Source organism: Leopardus geoffroyi, chromosome A1, assembly GCF_018350155.1.
Source record: "Leopardus geoffroyi isolate Oge1 chromosome A1, O.geoffroyi_Oge1_pat1.0, whole genome shotgun sequence".
NCBI classification, from domain to species: Eukaryota; Metazoa; Chordata; class Mammalia; order Carnivora; family Felidae; genus Leopardus; species Leopardus geoffroyi.
In genome coordinates, this window is record NC_059326.1 from 200,210,015 (window position 1) to 200,236,053 (window position 26,039).

At 38.1% G+C, this 26,039-nt stretch overlaps 1 protein-coding gene across 1 annotated transcript in view; it reads right to left on the reverse strand.

Annotated features, from left to right (window-relative positions):
* The window catches only part of ITGA1 (integrin subunit alpha 1), a 164,378-nt gene extending 151,334 nt beyond the window's left edge, over window positions 1–13,044 (reverse strand). Inside the window, exon 1 of the mRNA XM_045438298.1 lies at window positions 12,331–13,044. Coding sequence (XP_045294254.1) covers window positions 12,331–12,391 — 61 coding nt within the window. The 5' untranslated portion in view covers window positions 12,392–13,044. The remainder of the gene's footprint in view (window positions 1–12,330) is intronic.
* Between the last annotated feature and the right edge of the window lie 12,995 nt (window positions 13,045–26,039).

Genomic DNA, 26,039 nt, shown 5'->3' on the forward strand with positions numbered 1-26,039 from the left:
AGATTTCCTAACTAGGAGAGAGATAAATACTTTGAGTTGCTCCTTGATCACCTTTCTAAGTACAATTTACCTCTCTCTAAAGTCTGCCAAAGATTAAAAACCACAGAATCACAGCGGCAGGCATACCGTAGGACCTTAATAAATGTTAGGTTTTTAATGAAGAGCTATCATTTATTGAATATTCACCAGGTACTTTCCTATATACTCTTCTAATCTTCATCTATAAATATTTGTTATCCTCATTTTGTAGATTAAGAAAATGAATTACAGAGACATAAAGAAATGTATTAAAGATCACATAACCAGCTTTTAAATTCAGACATGCTTAACTCTCCATCCTCTCCTCTGTTCAGTGGTGCAAGATTATATATATTATGGATGCTTGAAATCTCTGCAACCGTAAGTTATGTGCTGTCATCCACTGCCACTTCCCCTTAATTGTCACCTTTACCAGTTAAAGACCCACAGCTTAGGAAACAACTGAGAAGATTTGAAAGGCATCAGTCCCTTCCTTGCTTCTATTACTAAAAAAAAAAAAAAAATCTTTATATTCTTCTGCTCAACATACTTTTACTTCTGCCCAGCCTAGGTCACCATTATAATCCTTGAGAAAAATCCAGTGTTCTACTTAAGGAAAATACGCATATATTTCTACATTTAAAAACTGTAGGAAACCCACACTGACTGCTAATTCTGTGGTTATTTTAAAGAGTTTATTTAAATTATGAGGCAAACTGCTTTGGGGTGTCTTTTTAAACATAAACTTGCTTCAGTGAACATACTACAAAATTTTTCATAGAATTACTATTTGATCTGAAATAGAATTATTTTTTAGTAACTGGAGCTTACTTTTGAATGATCAGATGTTTTCTCTCAGGCTTTGTGTTGTAACTTAGTATTTCCAGATTAATCATTACATTTTTATTTTGAATTATTTAGAATTCTCATTCCCTACTAATTAAAATCCAATTCTGTGATGTTCAGGGCCTCCATGATTTGGCTTTACAAGCTTTATTTTCCACTTGCCCCCTCCAGCACCCTATATTCCACCACAGGAGTAATTTTTGTTCCCCATACATCCTGGGAACTGTCTACTTTGCTGCCCTTAACTCATGATGTTTTCTATTTAAAATGTCACTGCTTCTCAGTCCTTCCTCCATAAATACTACTTCTTTTTTAAGCCCAGCTTAAATGTTTCGTCACATTTGAAAACCTGCATATGTAAATATTTTTAATATTTTTTAAATGTTTATTTATCTTTGAGAGAGAGACCGAGTGTAAGTGGGGGAGGGGTAGAGAGGGAAATACAGAATCCAAAGCAGGCTCCAGGCTCTGGGCTGTCTGCACAGAGGCTGAAGTGGGTCTTGAACCCTCGAACCGAGACATCATGACCCGAGCTGAAGTCGGACGCTCAACCGACTGAGTCACCCAGGCGCCCCTGAAACCATGCATATAGTAATTGGAATACCTATCTTTTCTTTCTTGTTGAACTCTGAGTAGATTAATCCTTTTACTTCTCCACTGACCCTTGAAAAGTCCCTGGCACATAGTAGGCACTTATACATGGATAATAACCTGAGTGTATCAGATGTGAAGTGTGGCAGCTATATGAACATTATCACAGACAGTTCTTAAGGCAGGATATTGTAATTAACGATAGTTCACTTAACTTAATAATGGTATATAAAAAAGTAATTCCTCTTATTTTAAAGCTGTTGTAGTTACAGCAGTTAAGTAATATATAGCAGTATATGGTATTTTCATTTTTTTACCAAAATATGCAAAATCATGAGAAAAAAACATTTACCTTTGTTACTTTAAATTCTAATTTTCTATTTATTGGCTTTTTGAAAATAGAAACCTTTATATCAGCAACTTTATATCTATTTTTTTCTATTTATATTAATCTCTCTAGAATAAAAAAAAGTTTTCATTTTGTTTTTTTTTGATGTAATTCCAGTGTCTCAGAAAGAGAACTGGGCTAGAAGTCAAACATCCTGGATTGTAATTCTTACCCTGTCAATTGTTTTTACTCTTAACTTTTGGCAGCCCTCAGTGTCTTAGAAACTCAAGTTTCTTTTTCTTAAGAATTGAGGGCATTGAATTCAATAATTAAAATTGTCTGAATTGTAAAGATTATGCTGCAAAAATGTTTAAAAAACTGAAACAGTACTCATAATCTCACTCTATCACATTTATATTCATTTTTGCATAGTACCTTTTGAATTTGATTCTTTCTAAGGCCCACTGTAGTGGTAAAAGATCAATACCAAGTTTAATCCTTGCACACCAAGAGTTGGCAGACAGGAGTCATGATCTTTCTAGTAGGTTATAACAACTTTAGATGAGGCCCCTAACTTACAAACCTGAACTTTTCAGTCTAAATTGTAAGTAAGATTATTGGTCCTGCCTCTCTTATTTGATAACCCTTATGAGATTCTAATGAGATTATGACACTTGTTAACTGTAGAGTTGTATAAACATGTGAGATATATGGTAAATCTCCAAGAATGCCTGACCTGAAGCTAGAAATCTGGATCAGACATAGCAAGGATCAAGGGCTCACTTTAACATGATCATACTCAGTCTTGGAAAAATAACTGGTTCAGTAAAGCTGACTGATGAATAATCTGTTGGGCACCATTATTTATACTAGTATCCCTTCTGCAAGCTTAGGTCAGTCCTACTGCATGAGTTCATGCACTTCATTGGTGAATTGGATTACAGTCCTTCTTCCTGTTATAATAGTATGTTAGAATGCTAGAAATGGTTTGTATGACAGCTGCAGGGCTAATGGGCTCCTGAGGATGGATTTCTTATTTGGATACCCTGGGCTTAGCACAGTATAGGGGCTGTATAATTGTTCTTGTTTCTTGTATTTTTTTGTTTGCAAGACTTAACTTTTTTCTTTTTTTTAATGTTTATTTATTTTTAAGAGAGAGAGAGAAAGAGAAGTGGCGGGGGGGGGGTGGCGAGGGAAGGCAGAGAGAGAGAGAGACACAGAACTTGAAGCAGGCTCCACTCTTGGTTCGAGCTTACAGCAGTAAACCCAATGAGGGGCTCCAACTCACAAGCCATGAGATCATGACCTGAGCCAAAGTTGGACACTTAACCAAGACTAAGCCACCAGGCATCCCAAGACTTAGCTTCCCTGCAACACCTACTAATTTTTTTCCTTCCTCTGCTTACAGCACCATGGAGGCTCTTCCCATCATTACTTCCTTGCTTGTCTATTGCCTTTTTCAGAGTGTGAACTTCTTTAAGGACAGAGACTACCTTTTATTTGCCTGTGTTCCTGAAACTCAGCACAGCAACTGTTACATAATCATAGTTATTATATGAAAGAATATGTGATCGTTAGTTCTCCTTTAATACAGAGTTTTTAACTTGTCTATCTTTGGTGTCTTAAAATTATGAAAACATTCTGTTTTATAATGTCACTATAATTTTAAAGAGAAGATTATTCTTAAGGTAAGTTTCTAAAAACCTATTTCAATTTTTGAGATACCCATGCTTCGGTAAGAAAATGATTATTTTAAACACATCATACTGAGGAAAAGATCTTAAAATGTAAATAATATATAATAACAGTTTTATTATGCATGTTTAGAAAATGATCTTTGCAGAGTAAACCAGAGCTCTGATTATGAATATCTAATAATAAATGCAATCATTTACGGAAGGAGAATGTGCTAACCTGGGATTGTACAGAGATGCCCACGTGACCTCCACAAGCAAAGCTAAGAGGACAACTGGGAGAAGTATTCAGCTAATTCAGGCAAAAGGGGAAAAGAGAAAGTTTTTGGTTTGTTTGTTTGTCTGTTTTGAAGGAACTTTTACTCAGTTACTGTCTAAAGTTTCTGTGATTAAAAGCAGTTACTTGCAGTTGTCACAAAATAATATGAAACCTCCTACCAGATAAGCAAAAATCTTATCAACAAAAGCCTCTGTGAGTGGTGTGTTTCTGTTTGTACGTATACCTGTACAAGATCATTTTACGAAAAATATAACAATAAAATGTACAATTTTAAAGACTGGTCAGTATCCATGTGTTTTCAAACTTTAGTATTTGGCAAACTAAAATTATACCTAACAAAATGATTTTGAAAGTACACAGTAGGGGGTGTCTGTGTGGCTCAGTTGGTTGAATGTCTGACTTTGGCTCAGGTCATGATCTCACGGTTCATGAGTTCAAGCCCCCGTGCTGGGCTCTGTGCTGACAGTTCAAACTGGAGCCTGCTTCAGATTCTGTGTCTCCCTGTCTCTCTGCGCCTCCCCTGCTCATGCTGTCTCTCTCTGTCTCTCAAAAATAAATAAACATTGGGGCGCCTGGGTGGCGCAGTCGGTTAAGTGTCCGACTTCAGCCAGGTCACGATCTCGCGGTCCGTGAGTTCGAGCCCCACGTCGGGCTCTGGGCTGATGGCTCAGAGCCTGGAGCCTGTTTCCGATTCTGTGTCTCCCTCTCTCTCTGCCCCTCCCCCGTTCATGCTCTGTCTCTCTCTGTCCCAAAAATAAATAAACGTTGAAAAAAAAAAAAATTAAAATAAATAAATAAATAAATAAATAAATAAATAAACATTAAAAAAACAAAGTACACTGTAATTTGTATTAGGAGTATAGGATTTATAATAAAATATGTGGTTCATTAATCTTTTTTATTTAAAAATTTTTTAAATGTTTATTTCATTTTTGAGAGAGAGACAGAGAGAGACAGAGTGCAAGCAGGGGAGGGGCAGAGAGAGAGGGAGACAGAATCCAAAGCAGGCTCCAGACTCTGAGCTGTCAGCACAGAGCCCTATGTGGGGCTCAAACTCACAAACTGTAAGAACATGACCTGAGCTGAAGTCAGATGCTTACCGACTGAGCTATTCGCCCCCCCCCCCATTAATCTTCATCATTTGATGTTCTAATGTGAGTTAGATATCCTATTCAAATTTCAGAATTTGCATTTATTACAGCAGATCCCATATAATTCATGCAAAAAGCATATGTTGTCACCCCTTTTAATATTTGAATTACAATGATTTTTCAAATTAGATTTCTCATTTGTTGTATTTATAGAGATCTGTTTGGATAAAACAATATTAATGTTTTTGCACATAAAGTGAATTCTTAACACCAACCAGTGCATGTATTTTAATCTCCTTTTAAGACTTACTTGACTTTCTAATCTTCCTTTTATTTATTTTATTTTATTTTTTAATTTATTTTTGAGACAGAGAGAGACAGAGCATGAACGGGGGAGGGTCAGAGAGAGAGGGAGACACAGAATCGGAAGCAGGCTCCAGGCTCTGGACCATCAGCCCAGAGCCCGACGCGGGGCTCGAACTCACGGACCGCGAGATCGTGACCTGGCTGAAGTCGGACGCTTAACCGACTGCGCCACCCAGGCGCCCCTCTAATCTTCCTTTTAAATTACAGAAGGCATTAAATAAAAATCAAGTCCCTTCATATCTGTGTTAGCCCTAGCGCTAACCACCAATATGACAAAAATTTAGGGTTTGCCAAAACTAGTCATTGATCCTATGCAGCTGGATCAATGTTTACTTTATTGTCACCTTTCTCCTGAGGGAGAGTATTCAGAGGAAGCTCAGTTCTTGGGATCTGGTGAGGCTACTGATGCCAGAGGAGCAATTATCCCTTGCATCAGATAGAAAAGAACTAAGAAGAGGGACAATGTTCATATCTTTGTAACCAGAAGGAGTGTCATTTGTATCCAGGAGTATGTTTGAAATTTTATGATACAGTTTTTAAAAATACAACGAAATGTGATAGAAAATTACCATGTAGATTTACTGTTTGTTATTTTTGTGATTTTCAGATGCACATTTTCCCACTTTTCAACATCTCTGAAACTAGTAGGCATCTAACAATCTAATTGATTATAATTGGAATGGCAGCACTTTTATTTCTCAGTAGTGCATAAAATAATGGTGCATCATTCAATTGATGGTGTCTTTTATTCAGTTAGATATAAATGTGGGTAGATATATATATTCCAGGTAAGGACATATGCATCAAAAAGAGACAATCTGATCTTTTAAGTATTTTATGGCTTTGTCTATAGTCTATTCAATAACAGATTTCAAGTGCCTATTATTTTAGATGCTAAGGATAATGAAGAGTCTACCCTCATAGAGCATATAGCAAGCTGGGAAGACAGACAGTCAGATATTTAATTACCCTATCATGTGGTATGTTATAGAAGCACCAGGGGCTTACATGTTTCTGGTAGAGGGCGACCTATATACTCCAGTGGGTTTCTTGGCAATGACATTCATGTGGGGACTTGAGGTTAGCAAGCAGTGTGAGTAACTGCTTATGCAAAGGCCTGGAGACTTCAGAGGAGTTGGCACAACGGAAGAGCTAAAAGAGACTCAATAATCTTGACAGGAATATATTCAGCTCATTTACATCTCTTGATACTCTTCTGTACTTGCTTTGAGAGTGAATACAATTCTCCAGTCACAGAGCACTCTGGATAGGCAGTATATTCTGATTTGAGCATTGTGGCAACAATTCCAAATATCTTTCATCTCAATTTTATAACATGAATTCAAATACACTATTTTGTGTTTCATACAACAGAAGGATTGTGTAGGTAAAGAATAGCACTTTGATCCCTAATTTTCTGAATATGTTTTAAACATGAGTTATTTTATGAAGTATTTTAAGGAGAATATGAAAATTTAGCAAGTTCTAAATCTAATGAGAAGTTTTTGGGGTTTGAGGTGGAGGCACATATGCAGAGGAGCATCCATCTGAGGAAGTAAAATCAATAGTTATCAGCTGTGCCCAAGTTTATGCATCAAAAGAGCATCACGACAGCAGGGACGACAAATAGGCAAACTGGTGAAATGTGAAATATATATATATATATATATATATATATATATATATATATATATATATTTCACTTCTACTCTCAGTGCCTATGTATTAAACAAACAAACGAACAAAAATCTTATGAATGTATTGCTGCCTTTACTGATATCATAATGACTAAAGAGTTTCCCCATGTTCAGTAATTCCTGACAGTCCACTGTGTGCCACTGGAGGTCATTTCTTTGTTATGAGTAAGTGTCTGATTTCCATGTTCAGCCGTCACCTCACTGGATTTCATACACACACACATATATTTTTTTCTTTTTAGAGAGGGAAGGGGTGGGAAGGGAAAGAGGGAGAGAATCCCAAGCAGAGGATTAGACGCAGAGCTAGATTCTACGACTGACCACGATATCATGACCTTAGCCAAAATCAAGAGTCAGACACTTCTTTTTTTTTTTTAATTTTTTTTCTTTTTTTTTTTTCAACGTTTTATTTATTTTTGGGACAGAGAGAGAGAGACAGAGCATGAACGGGGGAGGGGCAGAGAGAGAGGGAGACACAGAATCGGAAACAGGCTCCAGGCTCTGAGCGTCAGCCCAGAGCCTGACGCGGGGCTCGAACTCACGGACCGCGAGATCGTGACCTGGCTGAAGTCGGACGCTTAACCGACTGCGCCACCCAGGCGCCCCAAGAGTCAGACACTTCTAATGAGCCACTCAGGTGCCTCTGGACTTCATTTTGAATAGGAAATATTGACTGAAGAAAGTCACAAAGGAAGACACCTTGCTTTTAGGCTAAGTAAAATATTTCTAGGGGGAGAGACATACAACTCAATTAGGCATCATTCTATATATTCTTAATATCCAGAGATAGTAGTCTTATTTGGGTTATGATTAATGTAGGGTAGACATCATCTAATTTCACTGTATACCTAAAAGTCATGAAAATAACAGACTTGCATCATTGATTAGGTCCTTATGAAAGTCTTTTAGACAGGTATGCTTGGATTTAACATTTAGAGGGTTGAGCAAGAGGGAAATGGAGTTGCATTTAGATAGCCTGTATGGCATATTATCTCACAGCATGAGATCTGAGATCAGAGATCAAAGCTGAGCATAGGCTTTGCCATTTACTAGTTGTGTGACTTTGCACAAATTAATCTCTTAGCATTTTGGTTTCTTCATCTCCAATATATGGATAATAGTTCTGAATTTTTTCGTTTCTCAGATTAAAATGAAATAATATATGGAACGTTTTTGGCACAAGGCCTCACACAGAATATGTTCTCAATAAATATGTGCCTTTCAGCATTAAGTTGTGCCAGTTTTTCTCTGTTATTGTATGTCTTGATCTTTTTCCCCCGGAGGTTTAATTCTGCCATTTGGATATGGCCAATGAGAGGTTGGGCAAGAAATGAGAGGGTGGGAGGAAAAGAAGGGGTATTCATTTCCCCTGCTCCCTCCTGGTGGGGCTTCAGTTTGGGCTCTGGCTGCATTCCTCTTCCTATGCCCCAGCCCCTGTCCAACAGTCCCTCTCCCATAGCTAGAGTTCACAGTCAACCTGACAATGCTCCCTTTTCATGCCTAGGATTAGTAATGGCTTTTCTTCCCACTGTTACTTCAGATGCTTTCTTCTCATTATTGTTTGTCCTTAGGTGCTCCACCATCTTTTGTCAGTTCCTTTAAATGCCTCTGTAAACAGTCCCTTTATTAAACTTTCTTCAGTTAAATCCTTTATATGTGTCACTAGTTTTTGCTGGGACTTTGACATACATAAAATAATAATCTGTTGACAAATCATTTTAAAATATCGTTAAAAGCTAATACAAGACAATTCTTAATCCAACGGGAAGTTTATTGGGATGGTGGTGGTTTGTTGTGGTGATATAAGCCTACATTTATAAATTTTTTTAATGCTTATTTACTTTTGAGAGACAGAGCATGAGTGGGGAAGGAGCAGAGACAGAGGGAGACACAGAATCAGAAGGAGGCTCCAGGCTCTGAGCTGTCAGCACAGAGTCCTGAACCTTGATATCATGACTTAGGCTCAAGTTGGAAGCTTAACCCACTAAGCCACCCCAGGCCCCCCAAACCCACATTTAGGTAGCCTACCTGGCATATTATTTCACAGCATGAGATTCAAGATCAGAGATCTAAGCTGAGCACAGGCTCAACAGGGGGTGGTGGAGGGAAAGGTAGAGTTCTCTTCCACATGCATAAAACAAGATCATATCCACAGTATCAAAATGAGCGTGAGGATTACGGAGAAAGTAAGGAAACGTGATTGGCTATCATGGGAAGTGTACGTTTTGGGGTTTTGGTAGGCAGAATAATGGTCTCCCAAAGATGTCATGTCCTAATCCCTAGAACCTGTGAATGTTACCTTATATGGCACAAAGGACTTGCCATGTGTGATTAAATTAAGGATCTCAAGACAGGGAGATTATCCTGCATTATGTAAGTGGGTCCAATGTAATTAGAAGGATCTTTATAAGAAAGACTCAACAGGGTCAGAGTCAGAGAAAGAAATGGATGATGAAGCAGTCAGAGAGAAAAATTTGAAGATGCTATACTGCTGGCTTTGAAAATGTAGGATGGACCCACAAGCTAAGGAATGCAGGTGGCCTCTAGAAGCTGGAAAAGGCAAGGAAATGGATTTTCCCTGATAGCCTCCAGAAGACATGTAGCTCTGTCTGCACCTTGATTTTAGCCTAGAGATACTTCTTACAGAACTGTAAGATAGTAAATTTGTCTTATTTTTTTTTTTTAATTTTTTTTTAATTTTTTTTTTCCAACGTTTATTTTTGGTACAGAGAGAGGCAGAGCATGAACGGGGGAGGGGCAGAGAGAGAGGGAGACACAGAATCAGAAACAGGCTCCAGGCTCTGAGCCATCAGCCCAGAGCCTGACGCGGGGCTCGAACTCCCGGACCGTGAGATCGTGACCTGGCTGAAGTCGGACGCTTAACCGACTGCGCCACCCAGGCGCCCCATAATTTGTCTTATTTTAAACGAATTAATCTGTGGCAATTTGTTACAACAGAAACAGGAAACCAATACGGGCGTAGTAGGAGAGAGAGGGTGCTGGATTAGAGCAGACCCTGAATGGTCAGTTGAGAATTTTGGATTTTATCTGAAGACAATAAAGAACCATCAAAGTATTTTTGTTTGTTTTACTAAAGACTAAGATATAATGAAAATTACTTATTAGGAAGACAGATTAGAGGTTGGGTTCAGATTGGCAGCAAGAGCACTCTACAGGAGTGTGCACTGGTAGGGATGGTGATGAGACCCCAGGTTAGGTGTGGACTCTGAACTGACGAGAAGTTTCCAGGAAAGCTGAACTATGATGACTCACTGGAAGACCAGCAAAGGAGAGGAAGAAGTCAAATTTCAGATCCTTGTAAAATGGGCATATTATAGCACATATGAGGAACTGACTGATTCTGACACAATAAATTCTAATTTAAATATGATTGAATTTTAGGTACATGCACGTATACACATACACAAAAAAGGACTTAAGTATTATAATTTAGAAATACCTAAGGGCGCCTGGGTGGCTCAGTCACTTAAGCGTCCAACTTCAGCTCAGGTCATGATCTTGCGTTCTGGTCTGTGAGTTCAAGCCCCACGTCGGGCTCTGTGCTGACAGCTCAGAGCCCAGAGCCTGCTTTGGATTCTGTGTCTCCCTCTCTCTCTGCCCCTCCCCCGCTTATGCTCTGTCTCTCTCTCTCTCTGTCAAAAATAAATAAACTTTAAAAAAATTTTAGAAATATCTATATGTTATTCTTCTTTAAGTCCCTTTCTGCCTTAATATGCCTTACCAACAATTGCAGAAAACCCACAGCATGCAACTTGTGACTGTTTTAGGCATGGGTAAATAAAGCAGTTAAAACTAAAAGATCTTCAGTATACGAAATCATAACTTTTTGACCTCTATTTTTTTAAAGTTTCATTTTAAAGTTTATTTATTTTGAGAGAGAGAGAGAGAGAGAGAGAGAGAAGATGTGAGCAGGGGAGGGGCAGAGAGAGCGAGGGAGAAAGAAAATCCCAAGCAGGCTCCAGGTGCAGAGGCTGAGAACAGGGCTGAAACTCACAAACAGTGAGATCATGGATCATGACCTGAGTTGAAATCAAGAGTCAGCTGCTTAACCTACTGAGCCACCCAGGGCCCTCATTCTTTTTTTTTTTTTTTTTTTTTTTTTGGCGGAGGGGGGATGCGCAAACTTCATTTGATCCTTTCTGCACTACTGACTGCCTTTTTGGTAAGTTGAAAAAGGTACAACTTGAATAGTCAGACAACTTCAGATTTTACACAACAACAAAAGGCAAACAACCTCTAAAAAGTTTGAGCTGGAGAGACATCACATAGGTCAAATAAGTGTAAAGGGCAGTGACAGTAGGTGGTAAGTTAAACCATTCACTGGCTGTAAAGCTGTTCAGAAGTCTCTACTGTTTGGATTACTGGACACTTCCTGAGTAGTAGAGAATGTTTGGATGAAAAGTCAGTAGCTCATAATTAACTCTCTTAATACCACCTCACTATGTAAAAAGTTTTGCTTACTAACAATCCATTTCTCAGAGATCTTCATAAGAGGTAACCAGGCTTGAACATCCAAATCAGGGTAAACCGGCCAGGTAATTCCCGTTTTTAATGGCAAAATGCTGAATTAACTAGTACTCAGAAGCATGCCAGCAAAAAAGACACTGAACACTGAATATTGATGATATGCTAAACCCAACCATTAACCAAACCATTAATCAGGTCACTTTCTTTCCAGTTTTCACCACTACAACTTCTCCCCTCAGTCAGTAACTGGTAAAAAAGATCTGACTGTGGGTTAATCATTTGGAAAATCTTAGGAATGATATGATTCAACATTTTTCTGAATTGGATATAACTTTGTATTTCCAGTGTTTTTTTTAAGTCCTCATGAAAAATACCTTTTATACACACGTAACAACACTATACTTTGCATTAAAAAATGGTCTGCTCTGTGACAGTTACAGAGTAAAGGTTCACTATCCCTTTCTCCATTTCAAAAAGTTCCTCCTCATCCTCGACAGCAACAAAATGCAAAAATGCCCACTCTTGTGTAACCTGAGGGTAGGAACTTTGCATATAAATCAGGCGCCCTCTAGTTTCTTCCCTCCCGAGGAGGGGGGTTAGGAGGGGAAAGGCCATTCAGTAAAGTCCTAAAATACAGTGTAAACTGTCAAAACAAGTCTGTAGAGTCGCATCTACCTTGTCAAGTTTTCAGCGCTGTCTCCCTGCTACCACCGAGGGGGAAGGTTTTGAAACACATCAAAACGAATAACGAAAACGAAACGCAGAAACCCCTTTCTGTACTCAGACCTGCCCAGACTACCTGAGCGCCCCAAACTGGACCAGCGCTCCATCCACCCCTCTGGGCCAGAGCTCTCCGTCTCCCTCTACCCAACAACCACAACAAGCTCGGAGCCCCGAGCGCAGATGCCCAGAGACAAGCAGGGTCGCTCACCGGTGAGGAGCCAGCAGCGGGCGACAGCCAGCCCTGGGCTGGCTTGGCGTCGGGGGGCCATGGCCCGAGAGCCCGCAGAGCCCGGGGACGCGCTGGATCGGCGGGCAGGACTCGGCGGGACTGGGAACGGAGCCGCGCGCTCAGGGCCACTCTACCGCCGCAGGTCTGCGTCCGGCCCCGGCCAGTCGCGGCGCGCAGAAGCCGAAGAGTGAATTTCCTGTGTTTTGGACGAATGCCTCTGAGTCCTCTCCACGCTCCTCATATCCCAGACTTACTGCCCCATCGCCCGCCCCTTCGCGTGCTCGGTTTCTGAAATCCCACTGGCAGTCTCCCAGGCTCTGTCCGAGACATGGACAAATAAAGCCAGCTTCGCGGGTTCGTGTTTAGGCTAAAGTCCACCAGCTACAAAGCAAACCTTAAAGGGATATCTGCCTTTCATTGAGAGGGTGATGCCGCCCTCCGGCTAACTCCCTACGGTGGCAGGAAGGCGGGCGAGGGCTGGACCTTCGGAGGGTGTCGCCAGTGCAGTGGCCCCGCCTTCACACCCCTAACTTCTCCCCTGGGTCTGCTCCGGGAGAGTACTTTCAACGTGCTCGGGCTTCTCGGCCCTTAAGGGGAGGCTGCTTCCCTGGGGCCCGATTGCGCAGAAGGAATTCGACGGTCTCTGAGAGAGAGCAGGTCTGGTCTCCCCACCTCGCTTCCTGCGGACACTTGAACTTCGCCGTGCTGTGGTCTGGCACTAAACGTGTGGATGTGGGAGGGGAGGGGGCGTCTACTCCCGCACGCCCCCACTGAAAGGGTTTTGCTTTCGCTTATGGAGGGTTTGCTTCGTTTGATCGTGGTTAAACGGTGGTTGCAGATAAACTTTTCTTTGGGAAGACTGATAAGTTGGAGAAAAGGAGAAGGAAACAAGAATGGGAGAAAAAAGAAAAGAAACAGAAATGCAAGAGGGAAGAGGGAGGTTAAAGAAGGGAGGAAGACAGTCTCTTCAGAAACGGTATGTGTGTGGGCTATTTTGTTTAAGTTGAATGAGAATGTTTGTACACTGGGAACCGAATCTAATAAAGAACCTGGGGACTGTTTTATTTCTTCTTGCTGAAGACTTTTATAACTAGGAGTGCGTTAAATCATGTTCATGGTACTCCATCCTCTCCCCCTCCCACTACTCCAGGGAACTAAAAATCGGGAAGTTAAGTTGACGGGTCAAAACGCTGGAGAATGTTACCCCACCCTGGGATACCCAGGCCAGTAAAAGCACTTAAGAATTTGCAATGATTCCCTTGCTTATCCTGTGAGTTGTACAGCCTCCCTGTTAAGAGCCACATCCACATGTTAGCTTCACTTGCTTTTTTTTTTTTTTTTTTTTTTTTTTAAAGCAGCCCTGTCTTAATGGTTTTGAGAATTTCAAAGAAAGGGAAGGAGTGGATGAGTGGATTTGTGTTTACACCTGGTGCCTGGAATCCATTCTATTCCATTCCATTCAATTCAAAGCAGCTACCAATTGAGTATCTCTCTCTAGCAGGACTAGGGCTAGGCAGGACTAGAGTGCCACCCAAAGGAGGACTCTGCCTAGGACACAATACAGGTGACAGTATAGGTAACCCGAGAGAAGGGAAGGGAGAAGCCACAGGGATGATTGGATAGAGTGCCACCAAACAGGATGACAGGGACTAACAGCTGGAAAAGACAATAAAGAAATTTAATGAAGATCAAAAAGATGGTCAGCCCTGAGATGATGAAAGCCATCAAATGTCAGTAACATGACCCATCAGCTAAGGAATTTTTCTCTAATTTATTTATATGAAATGATTACCTAGTGGAATATGTTAAAAATACTGCTTTTCCCTGTTTCCAACTTTCATATTTTCATTTCTTAGTCCTATTTTCAAAAATATTTATTTATTGCACAAATCAGTCTCTGGACAAAACCTCATGTTGGATCACAGTTCAAACTCAACAGATATTACTGAGGCTCCATTGCCTATATTCAGTGTTCTCGTATCCCAGTTGGGCTTTCCAGCCTATCTTCATTAACTGGTATCATCAACCTGCCTCCTTTTCCTGGGAAAGCCTTGCCAAGTAATCTCTACATTTCATCTCCCTGTCTATAGTCTTAGTTATGTCTTCTGCCTCAGTATGGCCCGTGAGGATTTGCACAATAATCAGTAAATACTGCTTAACTGATTAACCGATAAAAAACTGATAAGTGATTAATGTTTAGACATTTAAAAATCATGATACATACTTTCCCCAAAATATCTCTTCAAATTGTTCTGTTTTCATAAACAATAGTGTGTGTATATATATGTAAACATATGTATATACACACATATATATATGTGTATAGACATATACACATTTGGAGCTCTAGAAAATTACAATATTTATTTTTAAATGAATTTTTTATTCATTTTTGAAAGAGAGAGAGAGAGAGGGAGAGAGCACAGGTAGGGGAGAGGCAGACAGAGAGGAACACAGAATCCGAAGCAGGCTCCAGTCTCTGAGCTGTCAGCACAGAGCCGGATGCAGGGCTCGAACCCAGGAACCCTGAGATCATGACCTGAGCCAAAGTCACACACCTATCCGACTGAGCTACCGCACCCTGAAAATTATAATATTATTGAATTAGAAAGAAATAAAAAGAGAAATTATAAAATTCTATCTTATTGAAATAAAGTAGGGTTAAAACATGCTTTGATAAGCTATAATTATTGGGAACTTTAACTTTCTTTGGGGGTTAAAAAATACTTTGAATTAAAAAATTTTTTATAAAGTTTATTTATTTTTAAGAGAGACAGAGGCAGCATGAGTGGGGGAGGGGCAGAGAGAGAGGGAGAGAGAGAATCCCAAGCAGGTTCTGCACTGTCTGCACATAGCCCCATGCGGGCTTGAACTCACAAAACCATGAGATCATGACCTAAACCAAAACTAAGAGTCAGATGCTTAACTGATTGAACCACCCAGGCACCCCTTGAATTTAAATTTTTGAAAATCTTCTCTAAGACTTACAAACTAATGGTGATAACCAGCACTACCAGTGCTGTGGTTAGTTTACTTCCATATGTGTTAGGCATCTTACGACAATATTTATTAATCTTCCTCATTTCACATCAATGCAAATATAGAGACTGAGAAAGTAGTTATTGCTGGAGAATTAAATTTAGATTCAGTGCTCATTTTCTGAACTTCAATAAATCTTAACACAAATCAATTTCAGGCAAGCTATTTTCTTAACTTATTTTATCCTGACAGGAAGACATGTTATTGAGTAAACTGAGGCTTAGAAAAGATTAAAAACTAGGGTCACAAACTAGTCATTACATGGGGTCACTTGACAGCAAATGCTAAGCTCTAGACTTTGTACAATATACTCTTCTATTTTAAATGAGATCTAATATGATTAGATCCCTGTGACAATTTGGAAATATGGGTGAAAATTAGAAGTACCCTGAGAGGTTAGAGACTGAACTGATTAAGAATTTAGAACACAGAGTCTATGAAATAAAGCAAAGTAATTGGGATTACTGGTTAGTATCTCAAAAAGAAAAACTTATACTTCATACAAAAGTATTCTCCTTAGAGGTAATCTAATATATTAAGTATAATTACTGGAGTAAGTAGGTTCTTGAGTTAAACTCCCTAGATTCATGCCCAAGAACCACCATGTGGTAGCTGTGTGATCTAGGAAAAGTTATGTAGTTTCTGTGAGCCTCAGTTTTCTCAAACATAAAATGGGGATAAAATACTGCTTTTCTCTGAAGAATGTTATGAGGATTATATGAGATGAGCCCATGAAACATTTAGCAAAAATGCCTGGATTACAGTAAATAGAAATGAATCATTCTTCTTCTTCCCAGTTGTAGGAGAATTAGAATTAGACAATGGGAACACAGGGCAGGGCCTGTGTGGGACGGGCCCTAAGGAAGTGATACCATTTGCTAGGCATCAAAAGGGAAGGTTAGTGTTTGGCCAAAATCATCTCTATCAACTCTTATCATTATTTCTGGAATGTTTACCTGAAATACTTACTTTGTATTAGGGAATTATCTTGAACATATCCCTATAAAATGGGTATACATTAAGAAATTAAAGCCCATTATGATATTAACAAGGATTTGCTTTTCAAATTAGCTACGTGTCAAGGGGACTTTTTAAAACAAGAAAAGAATATTTCACTAAGGAGTTGGAAATAGGAGAGGGTCTAGAGTTCTGCTTCTGATATAGGTCAGTGTTCTTTGGTAGTTAGATCATGGGTTCTGAAAGCCACAGGATAAATAAGGTACTCCCACCCAGATAGAAGAGCAGTGTCAATTTTTATTCAATCATAAATACTTTTTAAGTTGTTTTATGTTAAAATAACAGATTTTTATAAGAAAAATATAAAATTACATTTTTAAAAAGTTAAATATGAGGTTTAAAATACATTTTAGCATTGGGGCACCTGGGTGGCTCAGTTGGTTAAGCTTCCGACTATGGCTCAGGTCATGATCTCACAGTTCCTGAGTTCAAACCCTGCATCATGCTCTCTGCTGTCAGTGCAGAGCCCTTTTAAGATCCTCTGTCCCCTCTCTCTCTGCCCCTTCCCTGCTCACGGGCTTTCTCTTCCTCTCAAAAATAAACAAACATTTAAAAATACATACATACATACATACATACATACATACATACATTTTAGAGTAGCATCAAATTGTACTTTCTTCCCTCCTTTCCACCTCAGAGGTGTTAAGGGTAGGTGGTATTTACAAAGATTTCATAAAGATTCAGACTTTAAAAATTTTACTATGTATGTATTCAGGGAGTTGCTTTCCAAGACAGTGATGCTAACTGACATGGGGAGCTTAGTTTATTTAGCTGAATAAGTTTTAAGTTCCTGTTGTGTACTGGACTCCAGCACTACGTTCTGCAGAGGCAAAAATTGGTAGAACACTTGTTTTTCTACTGAAAATCTGCTGTCCATTAATTTCTTTCACTTGTAACTAGGGACAGAAAACAAGCAGTTTTGGTCTCAATTATAACATTGCCATATTTCATCTTAAGCCTGTTAAATTAAACAGTCCAGTGAAATTACCATATTAGTTGTTGTTACTTCAACTTGAGAACCCATGATTGCTTCTTCTGTGACCAAAACAAAGTCACAGTGATGGGGAGCTTAAACTTCACCACGAACCAAACTTTTTCTTTTTTTTTTGGTTATTGCATAATGTTCTAGTGTGAATGTTTTTTCACTTAAAATATAAAATAGGTGTTCCTCCCACCCTATTTCCTGAACAAGTCTATGCCAGAAACTTGGTCCAAAGACATTTGGGCAACTGGTACTTAGGAAAAAAAAAAAAAAAAGGACTTTAGAATCCTGGTGAAGGGCAGTTCTTAACACTGTAGGAAATTTCCCTAAAACTTATTGGCAGACTTCAACATGAGTGACATACGATGGCTGCCCTGGGGGAGGGGGTGTCAGGGTGGAGCCCTGGCAAGAATATTTAATTCATGGCACTCTGACTCAAAATAACCATCACTGATGAACAGTAGTATTTTAGCTGCATAGCTGGATTTCTTAATTTGCAATGTGAGTTAATTACTTTTTAAGCTATTAGGCAATTCTGGGATTATTTGGTTGATTTAATTACTTTCCCTGCACCAATATCTAAAGAGTTAAATCAGGTAGGTGGGCTCTAAAAATCTCAGAACTGAAACAAATAGAATATTAGTTAGTAGTCAAAACCAAGTAGATTGATATTTCTTGTAATATGACTGGGTCACTAAATATACACATGAGAAAATACTCTAATAAAAAATAAACACATCAAGAGATGTATCTAATAAAAAATAAATACATCAAGAGAAAAGGAGTCCATTATTTGGCTCTGAAATAATAACACTTAAATAGCTTGTTTTTTAAATCATGTGGCTATTTTTCATCTGCTCTACTAGACCATAGTCTATACCAAGAGAGTCAATCACTCATTTTTATTGCCTGCAGCTTCTGCCCCATGTAATTCATTCATTCAAACATTCAAACATTATGGTATGACTTCTGTGCAGTAGGAAGTCTTCTAGGCCTCTCAGGATTGAGAGATGTTGAAATGCTTGGTCCAATCCTCAAGAACATTCACAAGATACCCAGAGATATGCATAGAATGATCTTCCTAATTGTGTCTGTTGAGGCCTTGAATAGAGCATACAGTCAACAGGAAGAAAAAGACAGGGTTTCATAGAGATGGTGGTCCTGAAATGTGGCCTTGCAGGAAATGGGGAGGGGGTTTCACAGGTGGAGAAAAAGGATTATGGGCGTTCTAGGCAGAGGCAGCATGAAATGGATGAGTAGAATGGAATAAAATTTAGGAAAGGCAAGTGAAGTTGTGACCAGATATGAAAGGATCTTAGAAGGATGCCACGGTGTTTGGACTTCTTATAAGCATAGAATATTTTCATAGTTCTGAGTGACATATTCAACCATGTTTTTTACTCTGTTTTAACTTTTTCCTCTCATATGTTTTCCGAAGTGGCATAATTTACTCTAGTTTTTATAGTGCAGGAAATGAAATATATCAAAGCCATAAGGCATACTGTGAAATTTCTATTCCCTGAATTTTATGCAGTGCCTTCTTTAAGGAAATTTATCATTATTTATTATCAATAAATACGATCATATGTACTACTAAAACAAAGGTGGAAGTTTTGACATTTGTCTCTGACCAAAGACTAAAAATAGTCTGGAAGAATAATCTTTGGTGGTCCTTCTAAAATTTGAAGAAGATGAAAATGAAACCACTATCATGATTCCTGAAGAACCTTTAGATACTCCAAATGGACACCATAGAGTAGATATGTAAACATTAAAGATACACTGCCAATATTGGACATTTTAAGCTTTTTGGTCCCAAAGTTGGGGTGAAGGCAACCATGAACTCATAATCATCCAAGTCTTTGTTCTGTGGGTTGAGGACTGATTTTAAAGGCCCTGCACTGGGCACTTGGATGACTCAGTTGGTTAAGTGTTCAACTCTTGGTTTTGGCTTAGGTCCTGATCTCGAGGCTTTGTGGGTTTGAGCCTTTGCACTGGGCTCTGTGCTGGTAGTGTGGAGCCTGCTTGGGATTCTCTCTCTCTCTTCCTCTCTCTCTGCCCCCACCCCCCACCCTGCACTGTCTTCATCTCTCTTAAAATAGATGAAAAAAACTTAGAGAAAAAAAAAAAGTATTAAAGGCCCTGCATTGAAAAAGGAGATCCTGGGGCTTGTCATGAAAGAGAGCCATAATTAGGTGATTCCTCTCCAGGAAAGGAAAATGTAGGCAGCCAAGAAGATAGAGCCAGAGACTGGTAGTCAAAAGCCCACTAAAGCTGCCAGGGTAAAGCAAGAATGAAAAGCTAAGTGTGAGCAGGCAATGAAGATGGAAGCATTGTGGAACAAGGTTTGAACCAGAAGTCTCGGAAAACTCAAAAACAGAGACCATAAATACCATAAATATCTGCTTGAGTTTTTCTTTTATGTGGGCTCAGAAGTGCTATAAGGGAAACAAGAGAAGAGTTTAAAGTACCTCCTATTTATCTGAGCCATACAAAGTAATAGGATGGAGCATCTGAGTGGCTCTGACTCTTGATTTCAGCTCAGGTCATCATCTCACAGTTCATGGGATCAAGTCCCACATCAGGCTCTGCACTGACAGCATGGAGCCTCTTGGGATTCTCTCTTTCTCTCCTTCTCTGCCCCACCCCTGCTCTCTCTCAAATAAATAAACTTAAAAAAGTAATGGGACAAGTAATTGGAATATTAGTGTATCAGTAAGGTTAATAAAAATGATAATAATAATTAAACAATTATATATTTATATTGCAGGGAAGAATTTCAGTCACAAAAATAAGAAATATAAAAAAGGAAAACTATTTTTATGAGAATACATTTCTCTCTCAAGATCTCAATATATAAAGATACAATTCAGTGTTTCCCTCTCCTCTACCCCCATCCCCTGAGACTATTTTTTTTAATTTAATTTAATTCCTGCTGAGAAGAAAAGAAAAATGGAAGAATATATGACCAAAAGAATGAGTTTTCATTTTCACAGGAACTATAGAAAGTTGTTGAATTCCATGGGTGCAAAAAGAGTCATACAGGATATAAGAATGGAGAGAAAGTGGTGGATCCTGAGATGGAGAAACTGGACTTAGAGCTACTAAAAAGATAAGGGTGGAAAGCATTCAGACATGGCCCAATCCATATTTAAAGCAGCACTTCAGCAGCTGCGCAGGAGCCTATTCAGTGCCTCTCTATTATCCATGGACCTAGTTGCTGTTGAGTAAGCAGAATGTATCATCCATACCAGGACCACCAACCATAGCCAGCTATTGTGCTCGTCTGGGGATGACCTGAGTCAATCCACATGTGACTACCTATGAACACAACATCATTGTCAATAGGAGAAACATTTGTGGAACTATGAAGTACTGCACCTCCAAATATCCACTCCCCCATATAAGTCATGAGAACATTGGCAAAAATGGTCAAAATCAACTTTTTCAAAATTCTGAAATTAAACAAAGAGTTGCAAGAATTTTTTTTTAAGTTGAGAAAGATAGCTAAATTTCAAAAAACAGCAAATTCTTTGAGAAAGATAAATAAGAGGTTCAGAGACCTGTGGGACACCATCAAGTGTACCAACATATATACATGATGAAAACCCTAGAGAAGAGAGAGAAAAGGGCCCAAAAAGCATATTTGTGGAAATAATGTTTGGAACCGTTCCAAATTTGGTGAAAACTATTAATATTCATATCCAAGAAGCTTAATAACCCAAAGTAAGACAAATCCAAAGAGTGCCGCACCTTGACTCATCATAGTCAAACTGTCAAAAGCCAAAGAGAAAGAGAGCATAATGAAAGCGGGAGGAGAAAAGTACACATCATGTACAAAGGATTCTCAATAATATGTACTGCTGACTTCTCTTCAGAAATGGTGAAGACCAAAATGGAGTAGGATGACATATTCTAATTACTGAAAGAAAAGAGACTATTAATCATACCCAGCAAGACTATCATTCAAAAATGAAAGAGAAATTTAGATATTCTCACTTACAGAAATACTGAGACAAGTCGTTGCTAGCAGAGCTACCTTACAAGATATACTAAAGGAGTCCTTCATTCTGAAATGAAAAGATACTACACAGGAACTCAAGTTTATATGAAGAAATAAAGAACACCAGTAAGGATAATTACGTATGTAACTGCGAAAGAAAATATAAACACATTACAATTTTTTTAATGTTTATTTATTTTTGAAATAACGAGACAGAGCACAAGTGGGGGAGGGGAAGAGAGAGAGAGGGGAAGACACAGAATCTGAAGCAGGCTCTAGGCTCTGAGCTGCCGGCACAGAGTCTGATGTGGGGCTCAAACCCAGAACTGTGAGATCATGACATGAGCCAAAGTTGGATGCTCAAGGGACTTAGGCACTCAGGTGCCCCTCCTTTCTTTTATCATTTTCAAAAGATAATTATGTGAGAGCAATAATTATAAAACTATACTGATGGGCTTGTAATTAATAAGATGACATTTGTATAACAATAGTAGCACAAAAGACCGGAGGAAGTGGGAATATATTGGAGCAAAGTTTTGTATACTACTGAAATTGATTTCAACTAGATTGTTTTAAGATGCTAATTTATTTTTATTATTATTTTTTAAGTTTGTTTGAGTGAGGAGAGAGCATGCTCATAAGCCAGCAAGGCAGGGGCAGAGAGAGACAATTCCAAGCATGCTCCTGGCTGTCAGGGAAAAGCCCTCAATGCTGGGCTCAGGGCTTGATCCCACGAACTGTGAGCCACCCAGGCTTCCTGTGAAGATGCTAACTGTAATCATCAGGGAAACTGAAGAAAATAATTTAAAAAAAAAGTAAAAGGAAACACAAGGGAATTACCATGGTATGGTATAAAATATCTTTAACAACAACAACAAAGGCAGTAATGGAATAATGAGGGAAGTTTCCTTACATCATATAGAAATTAACTTAAAAGAAATCAGAAGCCTAAATGTACAAGCTAAAATTGTAAAACATACAGGAGAAATATAGCAGTAAATCTTTATGACCTTGAGTTAAGTGACGGTTTCTTAGATATAACACCAATAGCACAAGAAATAAAAGAAAAAAATAGATAAACTGGATGTTATTAAGTTTTAAAACTTTTGTGCTGCAAATGACACTATCAAGAATATAAGAAGACAACCTACAAGATAGGAGAAAATATTTATCAATCATAAATCTGATAAAGATCTAGTACCCAGAGTATATAAAGAACTCTTACAGCTCAACAATAAAAAAAAAAAAAAAAAAAACACAAGAAATAACCCAATTAAAAAATAGACAAAGTCTATAAATACGCATTTATATAAAGAAGAGATTAACATAATCAATAAGCACATGAAACGATGGTAAACATTAGTTACTGGAAAACACAAGGAAGATACTATCTTACACCCACCAAGATGATTATGTTAGCTAAGTGTTAGCAAGGACATGGAAAAATTAACACTCTCATGGCCTGTAAAATGGTGCAGTCAGTTTGGAAAATAGGAATTTCCTCAAAGAAGTTAAACACAGAGGGGTGTCTGAGTGGCTCAGTCTGTTGAGCGTCTGACTTCAGCTCAGGTCATGATCTCACGGTCTGTGGGTTCGAGCCCCGCGTGGGGCTCTGTGCTGACAGCTCGGAGCCTAGAGCCTGCTTCCGAACCTGTGTTTCCTCTCTCTCTGCCATCTCTTCCACTCTCATTTTGTCTCACTCTGTCTCTCAAAAATAAATAAATGTAAAAAAAATTTAATAAAAAAAGAAGTTAAACATAGAGTTCCCTTATGATTCAACAATGTTACTCCTCAGTGTGTGTGTGTGTGTGTGTGTGTGTGTGTACCCAAGATAATGGAAAACATATATTCACAGAAAAACCTGTACATAAATGTTCACAGTAGCACTGTCAGAATAATCAAACAGTGGAAAAAACTCAAATGCCCACCAATTGATAAATGGATAAATAAAATGTGATATATCCATACATGGGGATATTATTCAGCCATAAAAAAGAATAAACTACTAACACATGATTCAACATGAATGAATCTCAAGAACACTCCAGTTGAGAGAATCTAGACACAAAAGGCCACATGTTGTGTGTGATTCCTTTTATATTGAGATGTCTGGAATAGACAAATACATAAAGAAAGAAAGTAGATTAGTAGTTGCCAGGACCTGGAGGGACACAAGAATCAGAAATGACTGCTAACCTAAGGAGATTTTTTTTAGGGTGCTGAAACATTCTAAAACTAGATAGTATTGATGGTTGCACAACTCTGTGAATATATTAGAAGCCACTAGAATTGTATACTTCAAAAGGGTGAATTTTATGTTACTGTAATAAAGGTATTATTTAAAAAACAATACCGTGCTAATAAACAACAGGAGGTAAGTTGAGATCAAGAAGCCTAGTCTACATGCACAGAAGTAGAATTAATGAAGAGTAGTTTCATCTTTAACTTTTGGTAAAAATCGATTAGTCTATGTATCTACTTTGGAGTATAAGGAATAATCAGTGACTCACAATCACTGCTTGTTATGGTTTCGGGTAGTGTATAGAGATTTTACAGTAGAATATCTTGATTGTAAATTGTAGTCTCAAATATTCTGCAGCAATTTTTTGACAATGCATGTAGATGCGGGACAAATGAAAAATAATATGTTCTTTCTCAATTCTCAACTTGTTACATGTCAAAGTTCTAGAAAGCAACATAAAGTACAATGTTGACAATGATTACAAACAGAAAAAACAAACTGCCAGCTTCTTCAAAATAAATACTGTTTAAATGTCAGTAGCTGGTTTACTATTTGTTGAAGTACTGATTCAATAATGTCTACTAATGAGAACAATGTGTTAAGCAATATAAAATTCACCAAGATTATCTCTGTTTTTTGCAAAATGTTAAGGCATTTGCATGAAGTAGAAGAGAAAACAGAGTGCAGAGTATATTTATTCAGTGGGAAAGATCTCTAGATATCAACATGAGACCATGGGGAAGATGAGCATTACAGAGATTCTCTCTCCGTTTGCTCTCAGCCCTGTCATTGAATCCATGCTCATAACTCTTCTAATAAAGTTAGATGTCCTAAAATTGAAAACAGGAAGAAATACTGGAAATAAAATCCCAACAAGTAAGCAACTTCCAGTGATCTTTAATGAACTCCTGTTGCTTATTTTAAAAATTATTCCAACTCTTATTTATAAAACATAAGATGGAATTCAAAGTTGACAAAATGAAATAGAAGAGACTTGAACTGACTCTGTATTCTACAGGGGTTTTAAGGGATTTCTTACAATGGTTTTTAAAAAAAGGAAGCCTTTTTTTTTTTTTAACTGTTTTCACTGTTCTTCAGTCAAAAACTAATCAAGTCAGTAAATTAAGCAAGTCTAGTTATAGCCTAACATTTAAAACACATGCACGACTGTGAATGTACATGTAAGCACACACATAAACACACACAAACACACACACACACATACATACATTCTAGAAAATCCTTCACAATAGGACACTAGTCTATGCAGAAACACTAGCTAAGGTTAAGAATGCTCAACTACTTAGTTATATGTGGCTCTTTGCAATATTTTATCCTTTTGCTTCCTTTATTGACTTTACATTATAGCCTTATAAGCATCTGAGCCATATTATCATCATTCGCCATTGGTTTTAAAACTTTAATCTCTTTCTCAATTTAAGGATCCATCATAACCATTCACAGAAAAGATCTTACATGTTAGCTAAATTATTATTGAGAATTGTTCCATTTATTATTATAATTTGTTTTCACAATGTCCCCATTAGGAAGGCTGGGTAGGTATCTATAATTTACTTTAGTTTTCAGAAATCCAAAGCCATACAATAAATGGAATTGCCAAAACTTAAACCTGACCCTGGAGGTTTTGTTTTTTATTTTTAAATTCTGTGTATCCACAATCTGGGAACATTTTAAAAAGAATTTTTTAGAGAATTTACTTTATGTTAAACTGGTATTTTGATTCTTGTCTGTTTGCAGTAAATACACACAAAATATTTGAATAAATCTCTAGGACACATCTGTTTCCTGTTCATTGTGCACATCATGTTATAAGCTTTTGGAATGAAAAGTGGCATTTAAAAACCGCAAGAAATGACAATAGCAGCAGTGATGATGTTTTTCGGCCCTTACTGATAATGTGGGAACTGATTATTTATCTCAAAAAGCTCTTTATAAAATAAAGCAAACTATGGAACATATTCAGTTAGAAAATAAACCTTGAAATGATAAACCTTGAAAGCAATAGTGATAAAGAAGAGTTTCAACAAACATGTCTGTGATTTTTTAAACATGCTAATATTTCTTAAATACTTGCTTAGGTTGTTTCATTAATTTTATAATGCTGTCACAAGTTGATGCCTGTGTGGTATAGGTATTATTCTTTTAGGTAACACAGGTGGTTGACGCACCAGAGCATTTTTTTTTAAATCTAAATAGGTACACAGCTTTTAAATAGTCCTATTTTGGGCAGGCTACTAACTTTGATTTGGAAGAGAATTTATTTTAGCTTGCTTTTGGTCTCAATTTTCTAAATTAATAAATCTTAGTTTAGACCTTAAAGATATAAGTGATTTAAGAATTAAAATTTCTTTGATGAGGGGCGCCTGGGTAGCGCAGTCGGT